Source organism: Vicugna pacos, chromosome 7 (genome assembly GCF_048564905.1).
Source record: "Vicugna pacos chromosome 7, VicPac4, whole genome shotgun sequence".
Classification (NCBI taxonomy): Eukaryota; Metazoa; Chordata; class Mammalia; order Artiodactyla; family Camelidae; genus Vicugna; species Vicugna pacos.
In genome coordinates, this window is record NC_132993.1 from 77713584 (window position 1) to 77734933 (window position 21350).

Genomic DNA, 21350 nt, shown 5'->3' on the forward strand with positions numbered 1-21350 from the left:
TATACCAGTTTACACTGTCAGCAGTAGTGTATGAGTTCCTGGTTCTCCAGGTTCAAGCTATCATTTGATACTGACAGATTTTAACCAACTTTGCCAATAAGATGGATGTTAAATTGGAATCACATTGTGAGTTGAATTTGCTTTTCTCTGATTACTAGTGATCTTGAGCATCTTTTTATGTTCATTGATCATATTTGTATGATCATTTCAACTTCTGCGAAAAAATTTTTTCTTGCCATTTTTTTCTGTCTGATTGTGTTTTTCTTACTGATTTGTAGGAACATTCTTTCGCTTCCCTTTCTTTTTTCTTTCTCCTCCCACCCTCCCTCCCTCCCTTCCTTTCTTTTCTCCTTCCTTCCCTTCTTTCCTTCCATCCTCCCTCTCTCCCTTCCTTCCTCCCTCCCTTCCTTCCTCCCTCCCTTCCTTCCTCCCTTCCTTCCTTCCTTTCTTCTCTCCTTCCTTGCTTCCTTCCTGCCCTGGTTATTAATCCTTTGTTGATAACATACATTAAACAGTTCTCTCCCAGTCTTGGGCTTGTCTTTTCATTCTGTTTATGGTAACTTCGAATAGAATTTCTTTGGTTTTTTCTTCCAGTTTTATTGAGATATAATTGACATACAGCACTGTGTAAGTTTAAGATGTACAGCATAGTGATTTGACTTATGTACATCATGAAATGATCATCACAGTAACTTTAGTAAACATCCATCATCTCATATAGATGTAAAATAAAAGAAACACATTTTTTCCTTGTGATGAGAACTCTTAGGAGAACTCTCTTAACAACTTGCTTATATAACATACAGCAGTGCTAGTTGTGTTGGTCATGTTGTACATTACATCCCTAGTACTTATTTGTCCTATAACTGGAAGTTTGTACCTTTTGACCATTTTCATCCAATTCCCTGTCCCCTCACTCCCTACCTCTGGTAAGCACAAATCTGATCTCTTTTTCTGTGAATTTGTTTGTCTGTTGAAGTATGATTGACCTACAACATTATGTTAGTTCCTGGTGCACAACATAGTGATTTGGTATTTCTGTATATTGCAGAGTGATCACCACGATAAGTCTAGTTACCATCTGTCACTGTACAAAGATATTACATTACTATTGACTATGAAAATTGAGTACTGAAATATTGCCCATGCTGTATGTTTCATCCCCATGACTCATTTATTTTGTAACTGGAGGTTTGTACTTCTTAATTTCCCTCACCTATTTCAGTCTTTTCATTCATGTTCACTCACACCTGTTCACTCATGAGCAGAACTTTTTAATTTTATTGTAGCCTAAAATTAACCCCTCCCTTTATGCTTATGCTGTTTGTGCCTTTAAGAATCCATCTCTATCCCAAATTAAAAAGATAATCTCTTTATTTTCTTGTAAAAACTAAAAAGTCTTGAGTTTCACACTTAAGGTTTTAATGCATCTATAATTTATTTTTGTGTGTGTTATGAGATGAGAATCCTGTTTCATTTTTTGAAACGATGCATCATTTATTGACTTTTTCCCCATTGATTTTTAAACATCAATTTTTCATTTTTATGTGAATGTACTTGAAGTCTATTCTGTTCTGTTGGTTTGTCTATCCTTTCATTAATATCTCTTCCTTTTAATGTGACTTTATATGGTCCTGGTTGTGGTAAGGTAAGTAACTTCTACCATATTTTTCTTGAGATTTGTTTAATTATTCATAGGCTTTTATTATTCCATAGAACTTTTAGGATAATCTTCTTCAATATAGTGAAAAACTTTTTGGGATTTTTATTGGAATTTATAAACACATTTGGAGACAAATATTTTAATGATACTGAGTCCTCCTATTGATGAACATTGTATATCTCCATTTATTCAGTCTTCCTTTCATTTCTTGTTTTGTAATTTTCTTCATAAAGAATTTTCCTACCTTTTCTTAGTTTTATTTCTAAGTAACCTTATTATTTTTCCTATTACATACTCTAATTTATTGTTATTGAGACTATGTAAAAAGAACTGTTAAAACTTAATAATAAGGAGTACCCCTATTATAGTAATTTTTCATTAGCACTATTCATTCAGTATTTGTTGAGCCAAGTATGGAGTATATCAAGCAACGTGCTAGGCGCTGGGGCTACAGTAGTGAAACAGACACGGAGGGACGTTGTGTTCTCGGTAATGTGGGAGGAGACACAATAAATACAGTACACTGGATATCTTTAGATAGTGCTGATCTCTTGGAAGAAAAGAAACAGGATGATGTAATTGAGAGGACCTGGGGAGGACTGCTTTAACCTGGGTGCTCAGCGAAAGGCTTCCCGAGGAGGTGACATTTGTTTGACTTGAGCCTAGAATAGCAGAAATACCTTCTTTCTGTAAAGATGAGGGGGAGGATTTGATTACCGTATTTTCTATGACTGTACTTTAGTGATTAGACCAACCTTAATTACATCCCCTGATTGTTTTCTCAGTTGCTTTTCATTTCAGAGCTCTTACATTTTTCTTAATTAGCCTTTTATGGGTCTGTTTTATTGTGACTTTCGGGATATGTGACAAATATGAACTCTCCTAGCCTTTGGCTTTCCTAGTATTCTTAGTGGTCTAGTCTGAATTGTTTACTCTTACAGACAAAACATTAAGTCTCTGTAAATCTGCCCTTTGCACACATTTGATCCCTTTGGTTTAGAAGAGACAGTTTTAGAATTTGTGGAAGCAGAGATTGAATTGATGTATTTTGGACAATGGCCTTTTTTATCTCCTGCTCTTCTTCTGAGCCCACATTTTAGAACCCTATAAGTATTTAGGAGCCTTTTTCTCAACATTGTTATTGCATCAGCCCTGTGTGGTTTTATAAGCTTAGCTACCTTAGGACTCTTCTAGCTTAAACTGTATTTTTCTTTCTGTTCCCAAGAGGGCATTTTTGGTAAAGTCCTCATGAATTAAAAAAATGGAGAATCAAGTTCATTCATAAGCAAAAGTAAGGAGTGTTATATTTTATTACATCAGTATTTTAGAATCTCAGTTATGTTTTGAGGAGTTTGCTTAATGAACAGAAAAAATGAAACTGTGCATCTTTTTAGTGGTCCTTAAAGCTGGCATTTTCTAAAAATTGAGAAACTGCTGTACCTCCGGCCATGCTCCATGTGTCTGGGTAGGTTGGACGCCTGATCTCATCCTGTATAGTCAAAAAGGAGGAAGGAAGTTGGTCCCCCAGCTGCCTGCCTCTCAAACAGTTTCTATCAAGTCTGTTCAGAAGCACTTAAAGGGGACACGGCTTTAACAGAAATACAGAAAATAAGTCATCCTTTTCAGTGTCAGAAATTAAGCATATATAAAAAAGTTTGACAATTGTTGTCTTTCAGGTTAATTGGCAAAATATTTCAGTCTTCATTGGTTTTTTGCTTTTGTTGCTGTTGTGCTTTTTAAAAAGTAAATTCTTCCTTGGTTCAAGGGTAAGCGTTATTTCAGTTTTAATTTTTGAAACACAGGCATAAGAGAAATTAATTTCCTTTGAGCTAAGTATTTATCTTGTCAAAAGTAATTAGCTAACATGGTTTCACTTTACATAATTTCTAGAGCCTTTTATTTTGACAGCAGATTTGGAAAGTGTTTGTTTCGAGAAAAGGAGGCTAGGGATGCTAATTATTCCACTGACTCCGAGATTGTTACGTCCATGTCCCTTCAAGGTGTATGAGCACTTCTCTGCAAAAGGTGTATTTAATCAGTGTGGCTCCAATATAGATCTGGGGTGTGTGTGTGTGTGTGTAATGACCATAGATCACAACTCAGGACTCTTCCTTCTTTAGCTTGGAACTTCTCCCCCAGCATTATGCTCAGAGATGCACTGTTATCAACCTGGCTTTCCTCTTTGAAGACCAAACTCGTTGGTTTATACTTCCCACTGACTGCTTTTGTTTTTTATAGAATTTCTTCAATTTCCTAATCTTCTACAGAATTTCTTTTTTTGCCTCAATTTTTCTGCAAGGGTAGCTGCTTGTGTGGTATTAGGCCTCGTAGTCATTGTATTTGAAAATACCCCCAGACTTGGCCAGGCTCTTTGGGGGCAGGGACTTTCACATTTCCAGCACCAGGCATCCACATCCAATAAAGCAGTAGATAAGTGGGACAGGGAGAGACCTACTCTGTTTACTTCCCAGAGTTGTTGACTCAGTGCCTCTTACCTGCCAGGCTCTGCTTGTCTTGGGCTTTGGGCATAAAGAGGTGGGAAGATAAGCAGGTCCTGCTGGCACTGATGGGGCACTCGAGTCACAGGTGTGGGCGGCTGTTTTCACTGCTGAGGATAGAGAGGCTCATTCAGCCACCTCAAGCAGTGGAGCATTTTCCTTGTAAGGCTGCTCCAGGATGAAAGGAGATTTGAATCGGGTACACTTCCGTGTCTCCTGGGAGCAGAGGAATTAAGACCCATCCCATCAACTGACGGGATGTCTGGTTGGACAAGTGTGAAGATATTCACAGGAACACAGGACTCTCAGTATTCCACTGGAATGGGACTTGGGAGAAAGTCAAACCTGTATAAACATTTCTGTATTTTTCCTTGAGGATTATTAAGCTCTTAGGTTATGTATCTTTTAAAATGTTAGAGGAGTTTAATATATTCTTCGGTCTTATTTGTGTCTGTCTCTCGGCAGATGATACATTCCCTGCACTGTTCCTTCTATATTCTCCTAGTCTCTAGTATTGTGTGTGTATAAATATATTCACGCAATATCCCAAGAATAGGAAAATCTAAAGGTGGAAACCAAGTGTAAGAAAACCTAATTTGATTTAGTACATTTAAAGCATCATCTGCTAACCTTTTCATGAATCAATTCTGCTGTTTACTTTGTGCATTTAAAAAAAGGCAATGTTAAAATTGGTAATACTCAAAATAAACAAACATAAGTCTTATATTTGAATAGAAATTTATAGTTTAACAGGCACTTTCAAAGATGTTAATTTTTTTCTTCTTAAAAGCCCCTTGATTTGAGGGCAGATCTTAACTTTGCATATTTTTAAAACTGAGAATTTAGATTAAAGTTCCTTGATTCCTCCCAGTTTTCATGGAGGGCAGTGGGGCCAGCAGTGGGGCCCAAGCCTCCTGACCTCACGTCCTTCCTCCTCTTCCTCCCACTCCTCTCCCTTGTGCTTGGGTTCCTGAGAGAGAGAGAGAGACCAAGCCCGCCCTGCCCAGATGAACTCTGCGTTACTTCCAGCAAAGCCGCCACCCTGAGTCTCAGCCTTCTTCCCCATTTTAGTAGCTGGATTGAAAAATCTAGAAAAATTGTGAAGATTACTGTTAGCTTGCCAGAAGTTTGTGCAGAAGACACTTGTATTTCATCCCTGCAAGTGGATATGGAGGAATATGGTTATGAGAGCTTGGATTTTTGGTAATTGTTGTCAAAACCCAGAGTTTTCCTTGACTGCTATGTACCACTTGCCTGGTGGCTCCGTCTTTTTAACTGCTCAATCCTGTGCCCTGTTTACTCTTGGGAAATGGAAGTCATAGTCACACTACCTATCTTCCCACAATTTAAAAGTTGATATAATTTTTAGCAAAAATAGGAGAAATAAAGGCAAGTAATTGATAGTAAGCAAAATGTGTTTTATTGGGCATGTGCCATTGTTTGTACACAAGAAGACATAATGTAGTTAGATTCTCCCACTTACATGTTGAATCACTAAGAATATGAAAGCTGCAAATGTAGTCTGATCAGGTATGTTGTACCGGCCATTCGAATACCCTCAGGGGCATTACAGCTGTGACATAATTTTTTGAAACAATGAACATCTATTAGTAAAATTCTAAGCAAAACAAAATACAAAAAAAAACCAAATTCCTTCAATTTCTGTTGTAGAAAATTTGATGGATATTAAAACTGCATATAATAATCGTCTTTGTACATAAACAGTATTAAAGTTTAGACTCAGATGGTTAGAAATTGACTTGTTTGCCAACATGAGTGACCAGTGGGATATGTGAGAAGTCGCACGCTGTAGGATTCACGACAGGTCTTTGTTGTACAGGACTGCTCTGTGTGCTGTCTGTCACATGCCAAGGGTATTCTCTGAAATATTATGAGAGTTGAAAAAAATTGCTCCCACAGATTTAGAATACTCCTCCTAGATGGCAATGCCACTTTGTTGAAAATCTCTGCCTGAAACACTTTAGAAAGACAGAAGGGGAGGGTATAGCTCAAGTGGTAGAGCACATGCTCAGCATGCACAAGGTCCTGGGTTCAATCCCCAGTACCTCCTCTAAAAGCAAACAAACAGACCTAATTATCACCCCTCCACACACACACACACACACACACACAGAAAGACCCAGAAACCTAAGGGACCCCTAGGGAACAAAGATGACCCAACATTTCAAACCTGAAGCTCCTAGTGCTGTGATTTCATTGTCTAGAGAGGCTCGATGGGCAGGAGGAGAGTGTGTGCTCTGTTTTCTCCCCAAGGCTGGGATATGCTTTTTCCCTTTGTCTTGCCTTGGTCAGCCTGCACTATCTGTGCTGCCTTCCTGTGGCTGAAGTTCTTTGCACCCTCTCCTTTCTCTGTCCTTGTGGCTTGCTGGGGAGGCTTTCTTTAGACTAGATGCTGAAGGAGTTGTGGAAAAGGGGTTTGAAAGTGTCCAAGAAAACGTAGAAAATTTTTTTTTAGTATGGTATATGAAATATACATATAGTTTACCTGATGGAAGGTTTTTATATAACTCATTTGTGACTTTGCAGCTACATGGCTGAATTATTTTGGTCCATAAATAGTGAAATTTTTATCTCGATCAATTTGGAGGGTATGATTTTGCTATCAACTGTAGTGTTTGCATAATTGGGTTTGTGATTATTTCACAGTTAATCCTAATAATAACAGAGATCAATATGGAAGGAAATATTTACCTATTATTGTGTGATTTCAGTAATCTGTATTTTTGCTTTCTGTTCTCTCTGAGGCAGCATTTTGGTGCCAGGTGCGCCCAAATTCAGATTCTCAAACTCTGCCACAGGGTGACCGGGTGATCCAAAGCAAACTAATCAGTATCTCTGAGCCTTACAGTAGAATGTGGTCATTGGTAATATGGCGATACTGATGTTTAACAGCATGGTTGCAAGGGTTGGTGTAAAACACCTGACAGTTTTCTTCTAGTACTTATTCCTGGGCATCTATATTTTTTGTGCAATATAATCATAATGCTGTCAGAAATACTTTTTTCATTTGACCTATTTCCATAGTGTAAACAATTTTTATAAGTACTGTTTTAAAAGTATTGAAGTATTAAAAAGTATTGTAGTAGACACATGACATTGTCACTGGAATATACTGTGTGGTATGTGATGTCCTTTCTGTATATTATATGAACTATAAATGTACCTGCTTCTCTCAAGAAATAAAGTTTTTAAAAGCCTCATTTCTTGAGATAACTGAGCAAAACCAAGAAGAAACAACAGAGCTGAGTTGAATACAGGGAGTGGCCAGGAGTGGGGTTACCAGCTGAGAGTGCACTTCCACATACCAGCTGAAATTGCAGCCTTCCGTAGACAGATTTGCATGGCATGGACCTTTGGGTTGCTCACAAATTGACAAAGCCACAAATACTAAATCTGAGATCAACAATATACCATCCTTCACCTAATACTAATTTCAGTATACGTGAGCATTTTTAGTTTTGTTTCCAAATTTTGTCACTGAAAAAATGATGTTGTTGAAGAGATGTATATATATGTTGCTTTTTCCTTCTCTTGTGGTATTTCCTTGGGATAAATCTTGTAAAGGTAGAGTTACTCTATTAAAGGAAGACAAACCCTTTGTGGCACTTGGTGTAATTGCCAAATTGTTCCCAAAAATATTATATAGATTTACACTGTCCCAGTTAAGTGGTTTCAGCCACACATAACTAGGGATTTTTATGTAAGATGTTTTGGGGGGACTAATTTAACAGGTGAAATATTGATTTTAATTTATATTTCTTTGCCTACTAGTGAATTTAAACATTTAATTTTCATATATTTATGATATTTCTTCTGGCATTATTTATTCATTCATATCTTTCTCCTATTTACCTGTGGGATCACTTAATAATTCAGGTCCTTTTTGAAGTTTTGGATAAATTAAAATTTTATCTAATACTATTTTGCTCTTCTCTTTCAGCTCCAGTAATAAACCGATTCACGAGGCGTGCCTCAGGTAAGTCAGATTATGGGTTTTTCTTACTAATGGTGACATTTTAGAAATGGTGGTAGTATTGGACAAGAAGGTACGAATAATTGCTAGAGATTAGTAATTTATTTGTCAGTCGTTTTCCTAGAAAACCATCTGATAAAATCAAGGACCAGAAGATAATTGGAAATATTCTCTGAGTGGCTAACCTGAAAATTACACTGCACTGAGGCTATTGTATGAAGACTCTTATCCCAATTTGTTTATTTCTGCTCTTAATAAATTATTATCTGCATGATTATCTGATTTACCAGCCATAGTTTAGAAGCAGTGATTTAGAGCTTGGGTAAAGGGACACTCTAGAAACAATATGGGAGGAGGGTTTTTAACAAGGGCCAAGAAAACTCTTAATATGCAGATGTAAGATAATAAGATGGTCATCCTGGGGCCATTTATAATAGGAGCAAATTGCCTTAGGTCTGTTAATACCCTGGGGCTGCTGCTGTCCTTCAGATACCAAAGTAGCCTCATCTTCACAGTGACAGACCTTAGCCACTGACAGTTTCACTATACTGGGTACCAACTATATGACATTGGTGGGGAAGTACAGGACACGGTTGAGAGCATCTCTATTCTAAATGGTTTAAGTAAAATGAGTTTGGGCACTGAAATGGATAAACTATCATTTGGAAAATTCACCTCTGTGGCATACCTTCTTGTCTGACAAATGAAGTGCCACCATGTTTAGTTTAAGAAAATGACTCTTTTTTTAAATATAATAAGTTTTTTTGGTTGAAAAACACAAGATAAAATTTCAAACATATACATTGTTTATATAATACAAATGACTAATCTATTTCATAAAAGTACCTTATTTTCATCTGCGCTGCATTTTTAAAGCTGTTTTAAGGTTGAGTTTTATTTTTAACTTGTCAGAAGTTACTGGTATAATTTACTCTTATTATGCTGTGATCAGGTCTATAAGGAAAAAGACAAGGGGTTAGGAAAATATGCTATATTGAGTTGGTCGTTACTTTATCCTCCTGAGCTTTTTGTTAATGTCAAGGCATATCTGTTTTAAATACTGAAAGCAAAGAGTAGATTATAATGCCTTTTGTGAAATGAGAGATTATGTTTATGTCAGTAAGACATCAGACTTTATCCCAAAGTAGAGCTATCAAGAGTGATTGTATTCTTTCTGGTTGTAGAATGTAGTCTTTTATGAACTGGTGGGTGGAAACAGAAGAATAGAATCAGCGTGGTATCTTGTTTTCGTGATGTTAGATTCCCTCCACAGAAATGTTAAGACTCTTAGAATTTCTAAGTTACCTCCTTTTCTGCCTCTAACTGTAACACATGAGAGATTTATTTCTGGTCAAATTCTAGTATTTGTTGTTCAATACTCTTAGCATCAGTTGATGGGTTAGAGGCTCCAGAATGTAGGTTTGTTTTGAAACACCGTAATTTCAGTCCCTACTGCCACTGCGAAGTGTGTGTCCAGTGTATCTCAGCTGGATTTGGCTGGAGATGCAGACAAGATGGAATGCCAGCAAAGAAATACACGTTCAAGTCAAATGTTGCATTTATTGCGAGGGTGACAGGCAATAGGAAATGTCAGTGAAAACAATAGGAAGTAACTTGATTTAAAGAAAAAATGATACCAAGTTCAGGAGTCATGTTGTATAAGCCTTAAAAAGCGTTAATATTGTTACCCTAATAATAGAACACGCTGGAAAGCACCCTGAGAATGAACTTTGACATTGATTATTGGAAGGAAAAGAGAACTAACTTATGAGGTACCCCGATGGATCAGGTACTGTGCTAAATATTTTATACACATTTTCAGTCTTTCAGATAAGGGAAATAAAATTATATTTGCTACCTTAGATCAAAAAAGAACAGTAAAAAAAATTAAAAAAATAAAGAACAGTAGTCTAAGGAAAAGAAAAATTAATGGGACCTATTTATCATGTCTGTGATTTATTTTGACTTTTTTATTTTTCTTAAATGAAAGTTTGTCTAAAAGTTTTCTGGCAAAGAAGACAGTAGAAATGATCTTAATACTTCTTGAGGAAATTCTACAGTTCTCTCTGTTAATTTAGTTTAATGGCTTAAAGTAATTTAGTAGACGTATACTTCAGTTTCTTTTAAAGTAGCATTCCCTGAAAATAAAAAAATACATGTCTCTTAAAGTATAGCAATTCATACTTGATAATTCTTAGAATGTCTTTTTCTGATGGAGTTTTAGTTCAGAAATACTTATTCTTTTCAGAAATAAACTGTAAATTTAAATTTGTAATGTGATACCTGTAAATTAAAGGGGAAAAAAATCAGGTAAAATCAACCAGAATTGTAGGACATAGGAGTTTGTTTCTTATTTGTCTATCTTTTAATAATAATTAGAACAATAAACACTGTACATATACATTACAAAAATAAATGTACTCTATGTAGTGCTAGGTATTCAATCACTTTTTGATTGAATGAAATTTTTAAAATGATGTTATGATGTATTTCTAATTTCCTAACTGATTTTCCTAAATCTTTGAGGTTTTGGGTTTGATATTGATACCCCATCTATCAAAAATAAATATTTCACCCTGAATACTTCAAACAAAATATTTCTCCCTTTTATGCCTTTTCCTTTTATTATGATCCATGAGGATTGGGGGGAATGTTTATATTAAGAATGTGTTTAGCAAATGCATTATTTGGGATCATTTTTACACTTTTAATAACACTGTTTCTGCCGAACTGTCCTCAGGTGTTTTCAGTGCCTGCCCACAAACCTGTTGATTTTTATTTCTGTTAAGTCAAAGGAATCAGTTTCACTTGGTATTTTCAAACAAAATTTCCAGAATTTTGAGAGTTTGTAGAGGTTTCAGGGTTTCATAAGCTAGTTTTCCACTTGGCTCAGGAGGGAATGGCATATCGTGGAGGGTGATTACTGGATAAAAGCAGGTGGACCTTGGAAGAGTAGGATCTTGCTTACGCATTACATTGGATGAGTTCTACAAAACAGAATGTGACTGTCAGATGTCTTCTGATATCCAGATAAAATGTCTCTCTGGTATCCTCCTGACAGCTCCCCATAACCTTAGTTTCTTTGTCTGTTTACTTATATTTTTATTGAGATATAATTGACATGTAACATTGTGTATGTTTAAGGTGTACAGCAAGTTGATATGGTACACTAAAGTACTATAGTATGATCTACCCATAACTTTATTTTTAAACAGCACCCCATAGCCCTATTTTTAAACAAAAGAAAAAGATTTGCTTTTGTTCTTTTTTGACCCATTTCTAATCTGAGTAGTCACTTCTGATCAGTATGTCTTTAAATACACAGAAGTCATCCACGTAATCTTTCAGATTTTTGATGGAATAAACACTGGGGTTTAATTTTTCTTAAAGTTTATGATGGACTTTTTGTTTTATGAAGATTATTCTTTTTGGTGAAAAATGGAAATTTACCATTTATTGTTACTATAAATTAGTGGTGGTAGTAGAGAGAGTAGCTTAATAAATCTTTGAAGAGTAAAACTTTAAGCGACCGACAGTCCTACTGCTTCGTTGTTCATCTAGTATATTAGATGGGAAAGAGCCCAGGCTGTACAGTTAGACAGATGTCGTGATTTGGAGTTCCATTTCCACTTCTGTTCTAAGAAATAATTACGTATTAGAACAGGTAATACTTAACAGCAGTCTGTGGCAGCAATACTAAATGTCAGTGCCAAGATTTCCTGGCCAGCTAAAACCACCCATTTACTCTGTGACTTTGTGTGTAAGTTATTTACCTCATTCAGTTTTACTTTCTTATTTTTATTTCCTTTTAGTTTGGATTGATAACAACTATAGTCACGTTATGAAGGGTAAGTCAGGTGGTTTATGTAAAGCAGAGTGTCTAGTTTTTTATTGAAGTGTAGTCAGTTTACAATGTTGTGTCAGTTTCTGGTGTGCAGCACAATACTTCAGTCATACATGAACATACATATATTCGTTTTTATATTTTTCACCATAAGTTACTACAAGATATTGAATATAGTTCCCTGTGCTATACAGTATAAACTTGTTTATCTGTTTTATATATAGTAGTATCTGCAGATCTCAACTGAACATTGTGTAAAACAAAGCAGTAAAATGCTCAGCTCTGTGCCTCAGTCTGTCATGAGGAAGCCTGAGAGAGTCATACCGCTATATGATATTTAGCCTTTTATATGGGCCTCTCTTTTCATTGTTGGCACATTGCAGTTTTTTAAAACATTATAATGGTTTTCCTTATAAAGATTCCTTCCTTTTGAAAGATTATAATGGTTCTGGCTCTGAACTGAAAAACAAGTTGAAATGACCCATTAATTCTGAGACAGTGCCTTCTCCTGAGGTCAGACCTCTCTCTGAATTTTTTTCAACTCCAGTATTTTGCTTTGGAAAAAGTCAAGCTTACAGAAAAGTTTGAAGAATAGTTCAATAAACACCTTTATCTAGATTTCCCAAATGTTAATATTTTGCCCCATTTGTACACTCTTTTCTCCCCTTCCTTGTACATTCACAGACACACACTTTTATATTTTTTTACTGAACTATTTAGAAATCCTAAATACTTCGTGCATATCTCCTAAAAACAAGGACATTTTCTACAGACTATAACACAAAAGGAATTTGACCTTGATACCGTGCTATTATCTAATCTGTAGTCAGGAGTCCAGTTCCTCTGTTGTCTTGCTAGGTCCTCTCTCCCTTGCTCTCTCTCCCTCTCTTTTTTATTGAAGCCCATTCAAGGATTTTACATTGCATTTCATGGTCATGACGCAGTTTTTCTTGTCTTTCATAAATTGACTCCCTGAAATTTTTGAAATCTGCTTTTTCAGTGTCCAGACAGTTATCCCCAACAATGAAGCGGCTGGTTCCCCGTATCGCCTGTTACGAGCTCTCAGATCGCACGAGCACACCCAGTGTCTGGTCACGGTGCCCCACTGATGGCCGGGAAGTCTTGGCACTAACATTTAGCATTGCTGTCACAGACTGCTGTTGGATATTTCTTGTTCTAATACGTAATTATTTCTTAGAACGGAAGTGGAAAGGGAACTCCAAATCATGAATTTGCTAACTTTCTTTTCTCAGGTAATTTGCCACTCTTCAGTTTTTAGCCATTACTGTATGGGCAGTGAATTTTATTGTATCTCTTTAACAGAGCTAAAATCTTATAATTTTCCCTAAACTAGCATTTGGAATAATTCAGAGGTGAAGTCTTTCAATCTCAGTTACCCGTTGTGTAAAATGGCACATTAAAAACTCAGTAAAATCACCCCAAACAGAAAATGATGAGTCCCCAAGAAAAGCCGTGAAATAGCAGAAGTTCAGATCTTGTCTTGAATCTGATTCAGGGAACATATGCTTCCTTGATTCAGGGAACATATGTTTCCTTTTGTTTTGTTTTGGAAATATTTTGTAGCCTTGGTGTTCATTGTTTTTATTTTAGTTATTTGACAAGAGCTTTTAACCCCCAAATTATTTTTTCTTCCAGAGATCATTCTCATATTTTCCAACTAATTTGCTGATATTTAATTAATTTGCATATTTACATGTCTATTTCATTAATTTACTAATTCATTCAGCAAACATCTATTGAGACTTTACTCTGCCAGATACGGTGCTGGGGATGCTAGAAGAGAAACATAGGGCCCTTAGGAAGGTCATGTCTTACAGGGAAGCTGGCTGTGACTTATGGCGGTAAGTATCACAATATCCACAAAGTGAAAGGGAGAGAATGTCTCTTCCAAGGCATGGAGCTCACAAAAGGGGTGCCAAGTAAGCTGGTCTTTAAGGCTGATAACATAGGTTTCAACAAGAAGGGAAGGAGAGCATTTGTGCTTTATCACTAATAGCCAGCTATTTTTATTATAAAGTCCTTTCTCACAGTACGCTGCTCTGCACCTTACCTCTGCCATCAGATACCTGTGGCGTGGAGTCAGCGCATGCTCAAGGCCATGGGCAGCAGGGGCTTGAGGCCAGGGGCATTGCTGCCTTTTAACCTAACCATTGCTTCAAGATGTTAGTGTCTCTCTTACCAGGGGAGGCAGTATTGGCCCAGCATTCAGCTAGACCCTCCCTAGGCTGGAGCACTTGTTCTGCTATTCGCGTATCCACTTACTATTATTTTTTTATTTTGTTTTTTGGGGGAGAGACGATAATTGGGTTTATTTATTTTTAACGGAGGCACTAGGGACTGAACCCAGGACCTCATGCATGCTAAGCACACACTGTACCACTGAGCTGTACACTCCTCCCATGTATTAAAAATATCTGTGTGTGTGTGTGTGTGTGTGTGGCTGGCTGGCTGTGGCTGTGGCCTTAGTTACCTTTCTTAAAAGGCTCCATTTCTCCAGGTATAAAATGGAGATGATACCTATCTCACAAGATGATTGTAGTGATTAAATAGTCGATAATCTATGAAAAACACTCCACACAGTCTTCTATCCAGTTTGGTTTCACAGTCTCAGCCTGTTGTCCACATGGGTCTCTTGGCTTGGGAGGGGCTTCTGGGAGCCTGGATTGGATGTGGGGGTGGTGGTCAGAAATAGCTTGAGGACTGCAAAACTTGACATGGAGAATTCTGTAGAAAGTTGACACACAGAGTCGGACAGTTCCATTGAGTCACCTGGATGAAGCCAGAGGTGCCAGCACTGGGCAGGGAAGGGAGAAGAGAGGGCGGATGGTGGACCTAGAGAGTTTCTCTGAGACGCACAGCCCCTGGGCTCTCTGTCCGGGCTCCTCCCTCAGATGGGAGGACAGGATTCCAAACCACTTCACTACCTGTTATCTCTCTGTTCCCAGGCTCCTGTTAAAATGGATTCTTCCCTTTGGTTCTGTTTATAAAAGCAGGTGAACAGAGCAAATGCAGCTCCCTTCTGGCCCCCAGCCTCTCCGCTCTCCTCCTTCTCACTGTAGCAGTATGAACTTCCTGGTTCTTCTTAGCATGCAGTGGGCAGTAGAGCCCCACAGCTCCGTGGACTCCATGGGAAGTGTTGAGTCTCTTTTGTTAGGCTCAGGAATGCTGATAAACTATCTCAAGGCTAATGGGAAATTCAATCAACTCTTGTCTTTTATTGCATTTTCTCCAAAGTTCTCTTTGAGACCCCCAGGAAATGGCAGTAGTAAAAACTTGATCAACAGTGAAGGGCAGGGTGTGGTGGGACATCATCTATGGTGTCCTTAGACTCAGGGCCAGTAGATGTGAAAGGACTTGGAAGATGGCATGGGACCGCCTTGTGTGCCCTCGTCACCGGACACTGCTGGTGAAACAGACATGAGTAGATAGAGTGGACATTTGAACTTAACACAGCCATTCTCCAAGTATGATCAGAGTGTAGCTCACCACTCCACAAACTCTCTGTGTGAAGGACCAGTTTCCCCTCCCTCTCGCCCCTAATCCACTGCAGACCAGTCCTTTTGTAGAGTCCAGTGCAGTCACCCCCATGCTGACCTTGCTACAGCTCAGCCCCGATCGTGTTCCCCACCCCCCAGCCCTCTCTCTTTTTTCCTGGATGCTGTCTATGTGTAGAGCATGTGCCCATGCTGCTATTAACAGTACACACTGTTTGGTCCTGTGGTTGTTCACGTGTTTCCTCTCCTCAACTGTGAGCATCCTAATTAATGAACTGTGAGAAAAGACTTCATTTCTGGCTGAAGTCAAAGAAAAAATAGAATGAGAAGTAAGGAAATGGGAGTCCTAGAAGGATGGGAAGATTTGACCAGATTTGTGTAATGGGTTAAGATTCTGGAGGTCAGGACCAGTTGTTAGTTACGGGATAAGACGACTAACATGGATGTTGGATGAGGTTTTGTTGAAGTCAAGGAAGTGAAACAAGTTGGAGGGTGGGCTTGGACACTGAAGATTTCTGTGGTGATGGCAGAAGTGACGTGGAAAGAAGACAGAGCTGAATGCCGGTCTTCAGGGTCCCGAATGCCACAAATCTTGGGAGCATGGGTGTCAGCAGGGAGCACCATGTGTGGTCTGGGTGGCTGAGTGGGGAGCCTGGGGCATCCCTCACCATCATTCGGATTCCACTGTGTGCACTTCTGAGAGTAGCGGTGGTCTTAGAGAACCAGGTTTCAGCTAAGGTGGAAAAATGTCAGAAATGTGCTATAAATGCACTCAAGGGAAAGTGTTTGAAAGGAGGGTAGTAGTGGATGGAGCATCCAGAGGTCTGTAGTTCAATTGAGCAGATATGTATTGAGCCGTTACCATTGCCTGGGCACTAGGGAGAGCAGCAGTAAACACGCCCTGCCCTCGAGGACTAATGGGGATGCTCAGAGGAGTGTGGAGATGAAACTGGGGAGAAGCTGGTGTTCTGGAGGGTATTGTGTCTTGTGAATGGTCAAGGATGACAGAGCAAAGAGGGCAGAGTTGGATCAAGGGTCTTTCGGTTATAATTTGCTCACTGTAAGTGCTTGTTTAACTGAACAGTCTTTAAGGCTAACTCTGTCAGGTTCCCAGTGAGAGCACCTTCACCTTCTGATGTTTACTATGAGTGCAGAAGGCAGTACAAGTAAAGACCTTGGGTTTGAGGCCATTCTTCCATTTATTGATCAAATATTCAAAGAAGGCTTACTGTGTGTTTGACACTGGGCAACCAACAGATGTAGTTGAGGATTTTAGTTGCATCATTAGCTGTGTGACCTTGGGCAACTTACTTCGACCCTGTTCTGTAAAATCGGATTGTTGTAATTCACAAAGAGAATGTGGGCAATGCTTTCTTTTTTTTTGTTTTTAAGCACAGTGCCTGACACATAATGAGTGCTAAATAAACTTTTATGTATCATTAGGTTCAGTTTGTCAAATTTTAGTCTAATAAAAATTCTGCAATATTCGTATCTCTTGTTATTTTCTCTAATAATCTATCCCACTTAATTGTAATTGGCCAGAGTGCATAATTCTGTGTATCTCTTACAGCTAAATCCTTTACCCCCAATTTGGATTAACTTAATTAACCATGTCAGTATTTTTGGGGAGATGGAGAGATTTCTCTCCAGTGTAACTAATGCCTTTTAACTTTTTAGATAAAAACAGAAAAGCGACTTCAGTCTCTCCAGTTATAAGCTGTATTTGTAGACGGTTATTTTGGAAGTAAGTTAATCCTCTTTTTAATAAAATTTAACCTTTAATTTTAAATGGATCTGTGTGCATCAGTACCCCCCAACCCCCAACACTTAATCAGATTGAACCAGCTGTTTCTTGGAGCTAATTACTGGAGAATGTTGCTGTCATTGGATTGTGAAACTCTGAGAGCCCAACAGTGTATTTTATACTAATCATTTGTTCATGTTTTCTGATATTAAAAAAATTAATAGTACAACTAAAAACCAAAAAAAAAAAAAGTATCCAGGTCTTTTTTTTTTTTAAACTGAGTAACAAGCGGGTTTCACCACTGTCACCACTACCACCGCCAGTTTTTCCTGTCTTCAGTCTTGCATTATTAAAACCAGAGAACATTGATTTTGATGTTGTTGTTTTACACAAGACAGTATAATCAAATTGCTAAAAAATTAAAATACAGATTAATGATACATTGTTTTCAGAAAGGTAGGAAAGAGGAGCCTTTCATTTGAAAGACTAATAAGCAGCTTAAATAACTGTATTGTTAGACCAGTTTCCAGGAATTTATGAATGTTGTCATCTTTACTGACCTTCATCAAAAAAGGTGGAACTGACCCTCCTCTTAGACGTTTTAAAGCAGAATTCCAAGTTATAGTTCCAATTTAAAAACAGAGGTAGGTAGTTTGTGTCATTGCATAATGCAGAGTTACAGGGTACCAGGCGCAAAGTGTTCCGGGAAATGTACCTGGTGTTCATGCTGTGGGGTTATTTTCAGAGCTGAGCTTCAACAGGCTGCTGAGTGGTGAGCTACACCAGTTCTACTCTTGTGGCTTTCTAAAAATAAACTACTTTCAAGTTACCGTTCTATTTGGTCTTTTCGCTTTATTCAGATTTTGTGGCCCTGTTGCAGTGTTGCTTTTCTTCAGCACACTTATATGAAGGGGACAATTTAATCTATTTTCAGTACCTTTCTTAGATTGGAGGGCTGTTCTTGGAATCTGAATAATGAAAAGGTTTATAATCCAGAATTACATATTTTTGTTGATTAAAAAAAGTGAACATTCATATTGTCACCTAGGCAGTTAAACTAGAAGATAAAGGAGACCAGACTTTTTCTCTAGTTAAGTCATCCTTTTAGAAGGGTGCTTGATGTTAGCCTGTGTGGTCGAAGGGACTGGAGTCTCTTGTCAGTAACTGCGGGACGGTCACCTTACATGTCTCATCCTGGACTGAGATTCTGAGGCAGAGATCATTGTACGTTTGAAGGCAGCCTGTGAGCCCTGTTAAGAGATGAACTAAGGCATATTAAAAAACTTTTAAGAATTTATTTGAGGAAAAATCGATTTGAATCAGGCAGCATCCCATATAGCACATAGAAAGGGGCTCCGAGATGCTGCACAAAATGAAAGACTTTTGTAGACGGAAGGGAACTGGAACAGAGAAGGAAGTTACACTAGGCAGAGATGCGACTTGGTTATTGCAAGGTCACTTTCCTTTAGGGAATGGCAGGGGTCTGTCCCGCAGGGGACCTCACTAGTGCTGAACAGATGATTCCCGATTGGCTGGTTTAAGATTCCATTTCTGGGAGAGCTGGAACTGTAAATAAGTCAGGTGACCATTTGGTTACGTGGGGCTTAGGATAAGCAACTCCATTCTGGACCTTGTTTTTTGTGAATTTATAATCCCCAAAGCTTTGCGCCTTGCTTTTGCCAAAGAATAAATTTCTTTAGCAATGGGAGTTGCTCAAAAGCTTGAATAAGTATATCATTTATTTTGGTTATGGACCTTAGTCGTCTAATTTGTGAAGATGGTAAGGATGATACTAAAGTGTATGCAGGATGGACTGTAAGCCAGGCACCATTTCTCAGCCACTTCCCCCACGAGAATCACTGCTGCCGTCTTTCAAGTTCTCCTACTGTCTCTATTTTACAGGTGTGGAAACTGAGGCACAAAGTTTAGCATGACCAAGATCAACTTCTTTTTTTTTTTAATATTATTCACTTATTCTTTAAAATGAAATCAAACTAGTTTTTACCTGTTTTATTAAATGGGAGTCACAGGCTAGTACAACTATAAAAGTCTTGGCTACTGCATAGCCAACTCATGCACCCGTTTGTGAGGATTCTGGAGAACATGAAATCAAACAACTTGTAGCTATTTTTCCCTCTTATAATTTTCATCCTGAGTTTTGAAATTATGTCGAATATTTTACACACTAAATTCTATCAAGGTAGAGAAAAAGCCACGGTTCAGGGTAATTTCTAGTACCAGCACTGTTTTTCTACGCATATTCTTGCAAATGGAAGCGTTTTAATTTACTGTTTTTGCTAACACCCAAGGTATTCTTTATATGTTAATCAAATTTTCTCTGCCCAGAATTGCAGAAAGGTTTACATTCTAATGCTTTTAGCAGTCAATTTGAGTGATTCAGATTTTTTTTTCTTATTTTGATTTCTTAGTATCAGAAAAGGTTAATAAGAAAATTCTTACCCTGAAGAGTAGGGATAGCTCAAAGAGCACATGCTTAGTATGCATGAGGTCCTGGGTGCAATCCCCAGTACCTCCATTAAAAGGAAAAAGACAGAAAGAAAATTCTCACCCTGACCTGGTGTATCATGTGATATTTTACTACCATTCATGAAAACTGACTTTTCCAAAGTGGTTCTTATACAAAATGTATACAAAGCAGTTCCTGGTGTGACTTATGCCCTTCCACTGCCCCTTGACATCTTGATTCAGATTAATTTTGTTCTGAATTTAAGTGTTATCCCCTTTCCTTTTTAGCTGAAAATCTGAAAATGCTATGTTGCCACCAAATTAATGGATAACTATCTAGAAATATTATAAACCATAATACTACTTGTTTATACGTGGAATTAACTACATTTCTAGAAACGATTTGCTTGCAGTTCAATGAGGTTTATTATTTTTCTTTGTTTCTCCCTGGAGAAAGAAAAAAAAACCTTAATATTTGTAAAAGTCAATTTAATTTATATTGTCATGACTACCATCTGTATATTTTTCGGATGTCTGCAAATCAGATAGAGGCTTATTGTGCAGGTATACCTAGGAAGATGCTAAGAACTCAGTGAACTGTATTTGCTTGGTTTACAGAATTGTTTTATTGTAGTTATGGATCCTATAAAAAATAAAAAGATGTAGTTACATCTGTTTATTGTATAAACTAGAAACCAATTGGTCCAGCACTACAAGCAGTCAAAAAACACTGTGGGAGCTGCTCCATGGTGATTCGAAAGGGAGAGGGTGAGATGAGAAGGGCCAGGGGAGGTGGGTATGGTGGAGGGGAGGGCCGAGGGGTGACGCTTTGTTCCTTTTCTCCGTCTTTATTTGAAATCACTCCCAACTCTCCCATAGCTTCAGCAGCAATAAGTCAGCATCTTTTTTTTTTTTTTGCCTTTTTAATGATGAGGTCAACTTCTAAAATGTTTCTAAAAACAATCTTTGTGACTCAGTATCCATGTATTTTATAGTTGTAGTCATTATGTACATGTACCTTTTGTATCATTTAAAGATTTTTTATTGTAAAACTGATATAGTAGCTCATGGTAAAAATGTCAAATAGTACAAGTATATAAAATGAACACAAAAAGTGCTTGTTTCTCCCATCATTCCCAGTCCTACTCCTAGTGGTGACCACAGTTAATGGTTTCTTGAGTACTTTCTTGGACATTTTTATACACATACATACGTAGTTAGAATTAAAATTATATCCAACTTTGCACGTTGCCCTGTTTTAGTTAATAGTATGTCATTTAGTGCCTTTTTTTCTCCTTTAATTTTATTTTTCATTGGAGTGTAGTTGATTTGCAGTGTTAGTTTCAGGTGTACAGCAAAGTGATTCAGTTATGCATATACATACATATGTATATTTTTTCAGATTCTTTACCATTATAGCTTATTACAAGAAATTGAATATAGTTCCCTGTGCTATACAGTAGATCCTTATTGTTTATCCATTTTATATATAGTAGTGTGTGTCTGTTAACCCCAAACTCCTAGTTTATCCCCCACCTTCCACTTTGATAACCATAGTTTGTTTTCTTTGTCATGTCCTTTTCATGTCCTTAAATCTAGAGGTACCTCATTCTTATTTTAATGACT

The 21350-nt window shown here is 37.7% G+C and overlaps 1 protein-coding gene across 2 annotated transcripts in view; it reads left to right on the forward strand.

Annotated features, from left to right (window-relative positions):
- The window catches only part of PRKAR2B (protein kinase cAMP-dependent type II regulatory subunit beta), a 91459-nt gene that overhangs the window by 15521 nt on the left and 54588 nt on the right, over positions 1-21350 (forward strand). For both annotated transcript variants that reach the window (XM_072965213.1, XM_072965214.1), the window contains exon 2: positions 8123-8158. In XM_072965213.1, the coding sequence (XP_072821314.1) occupies positions 8123-8158 (36 nt within the window). The remainder of the gene's footprint in view (positions 1-8122; positions 8159-21350) is intronic.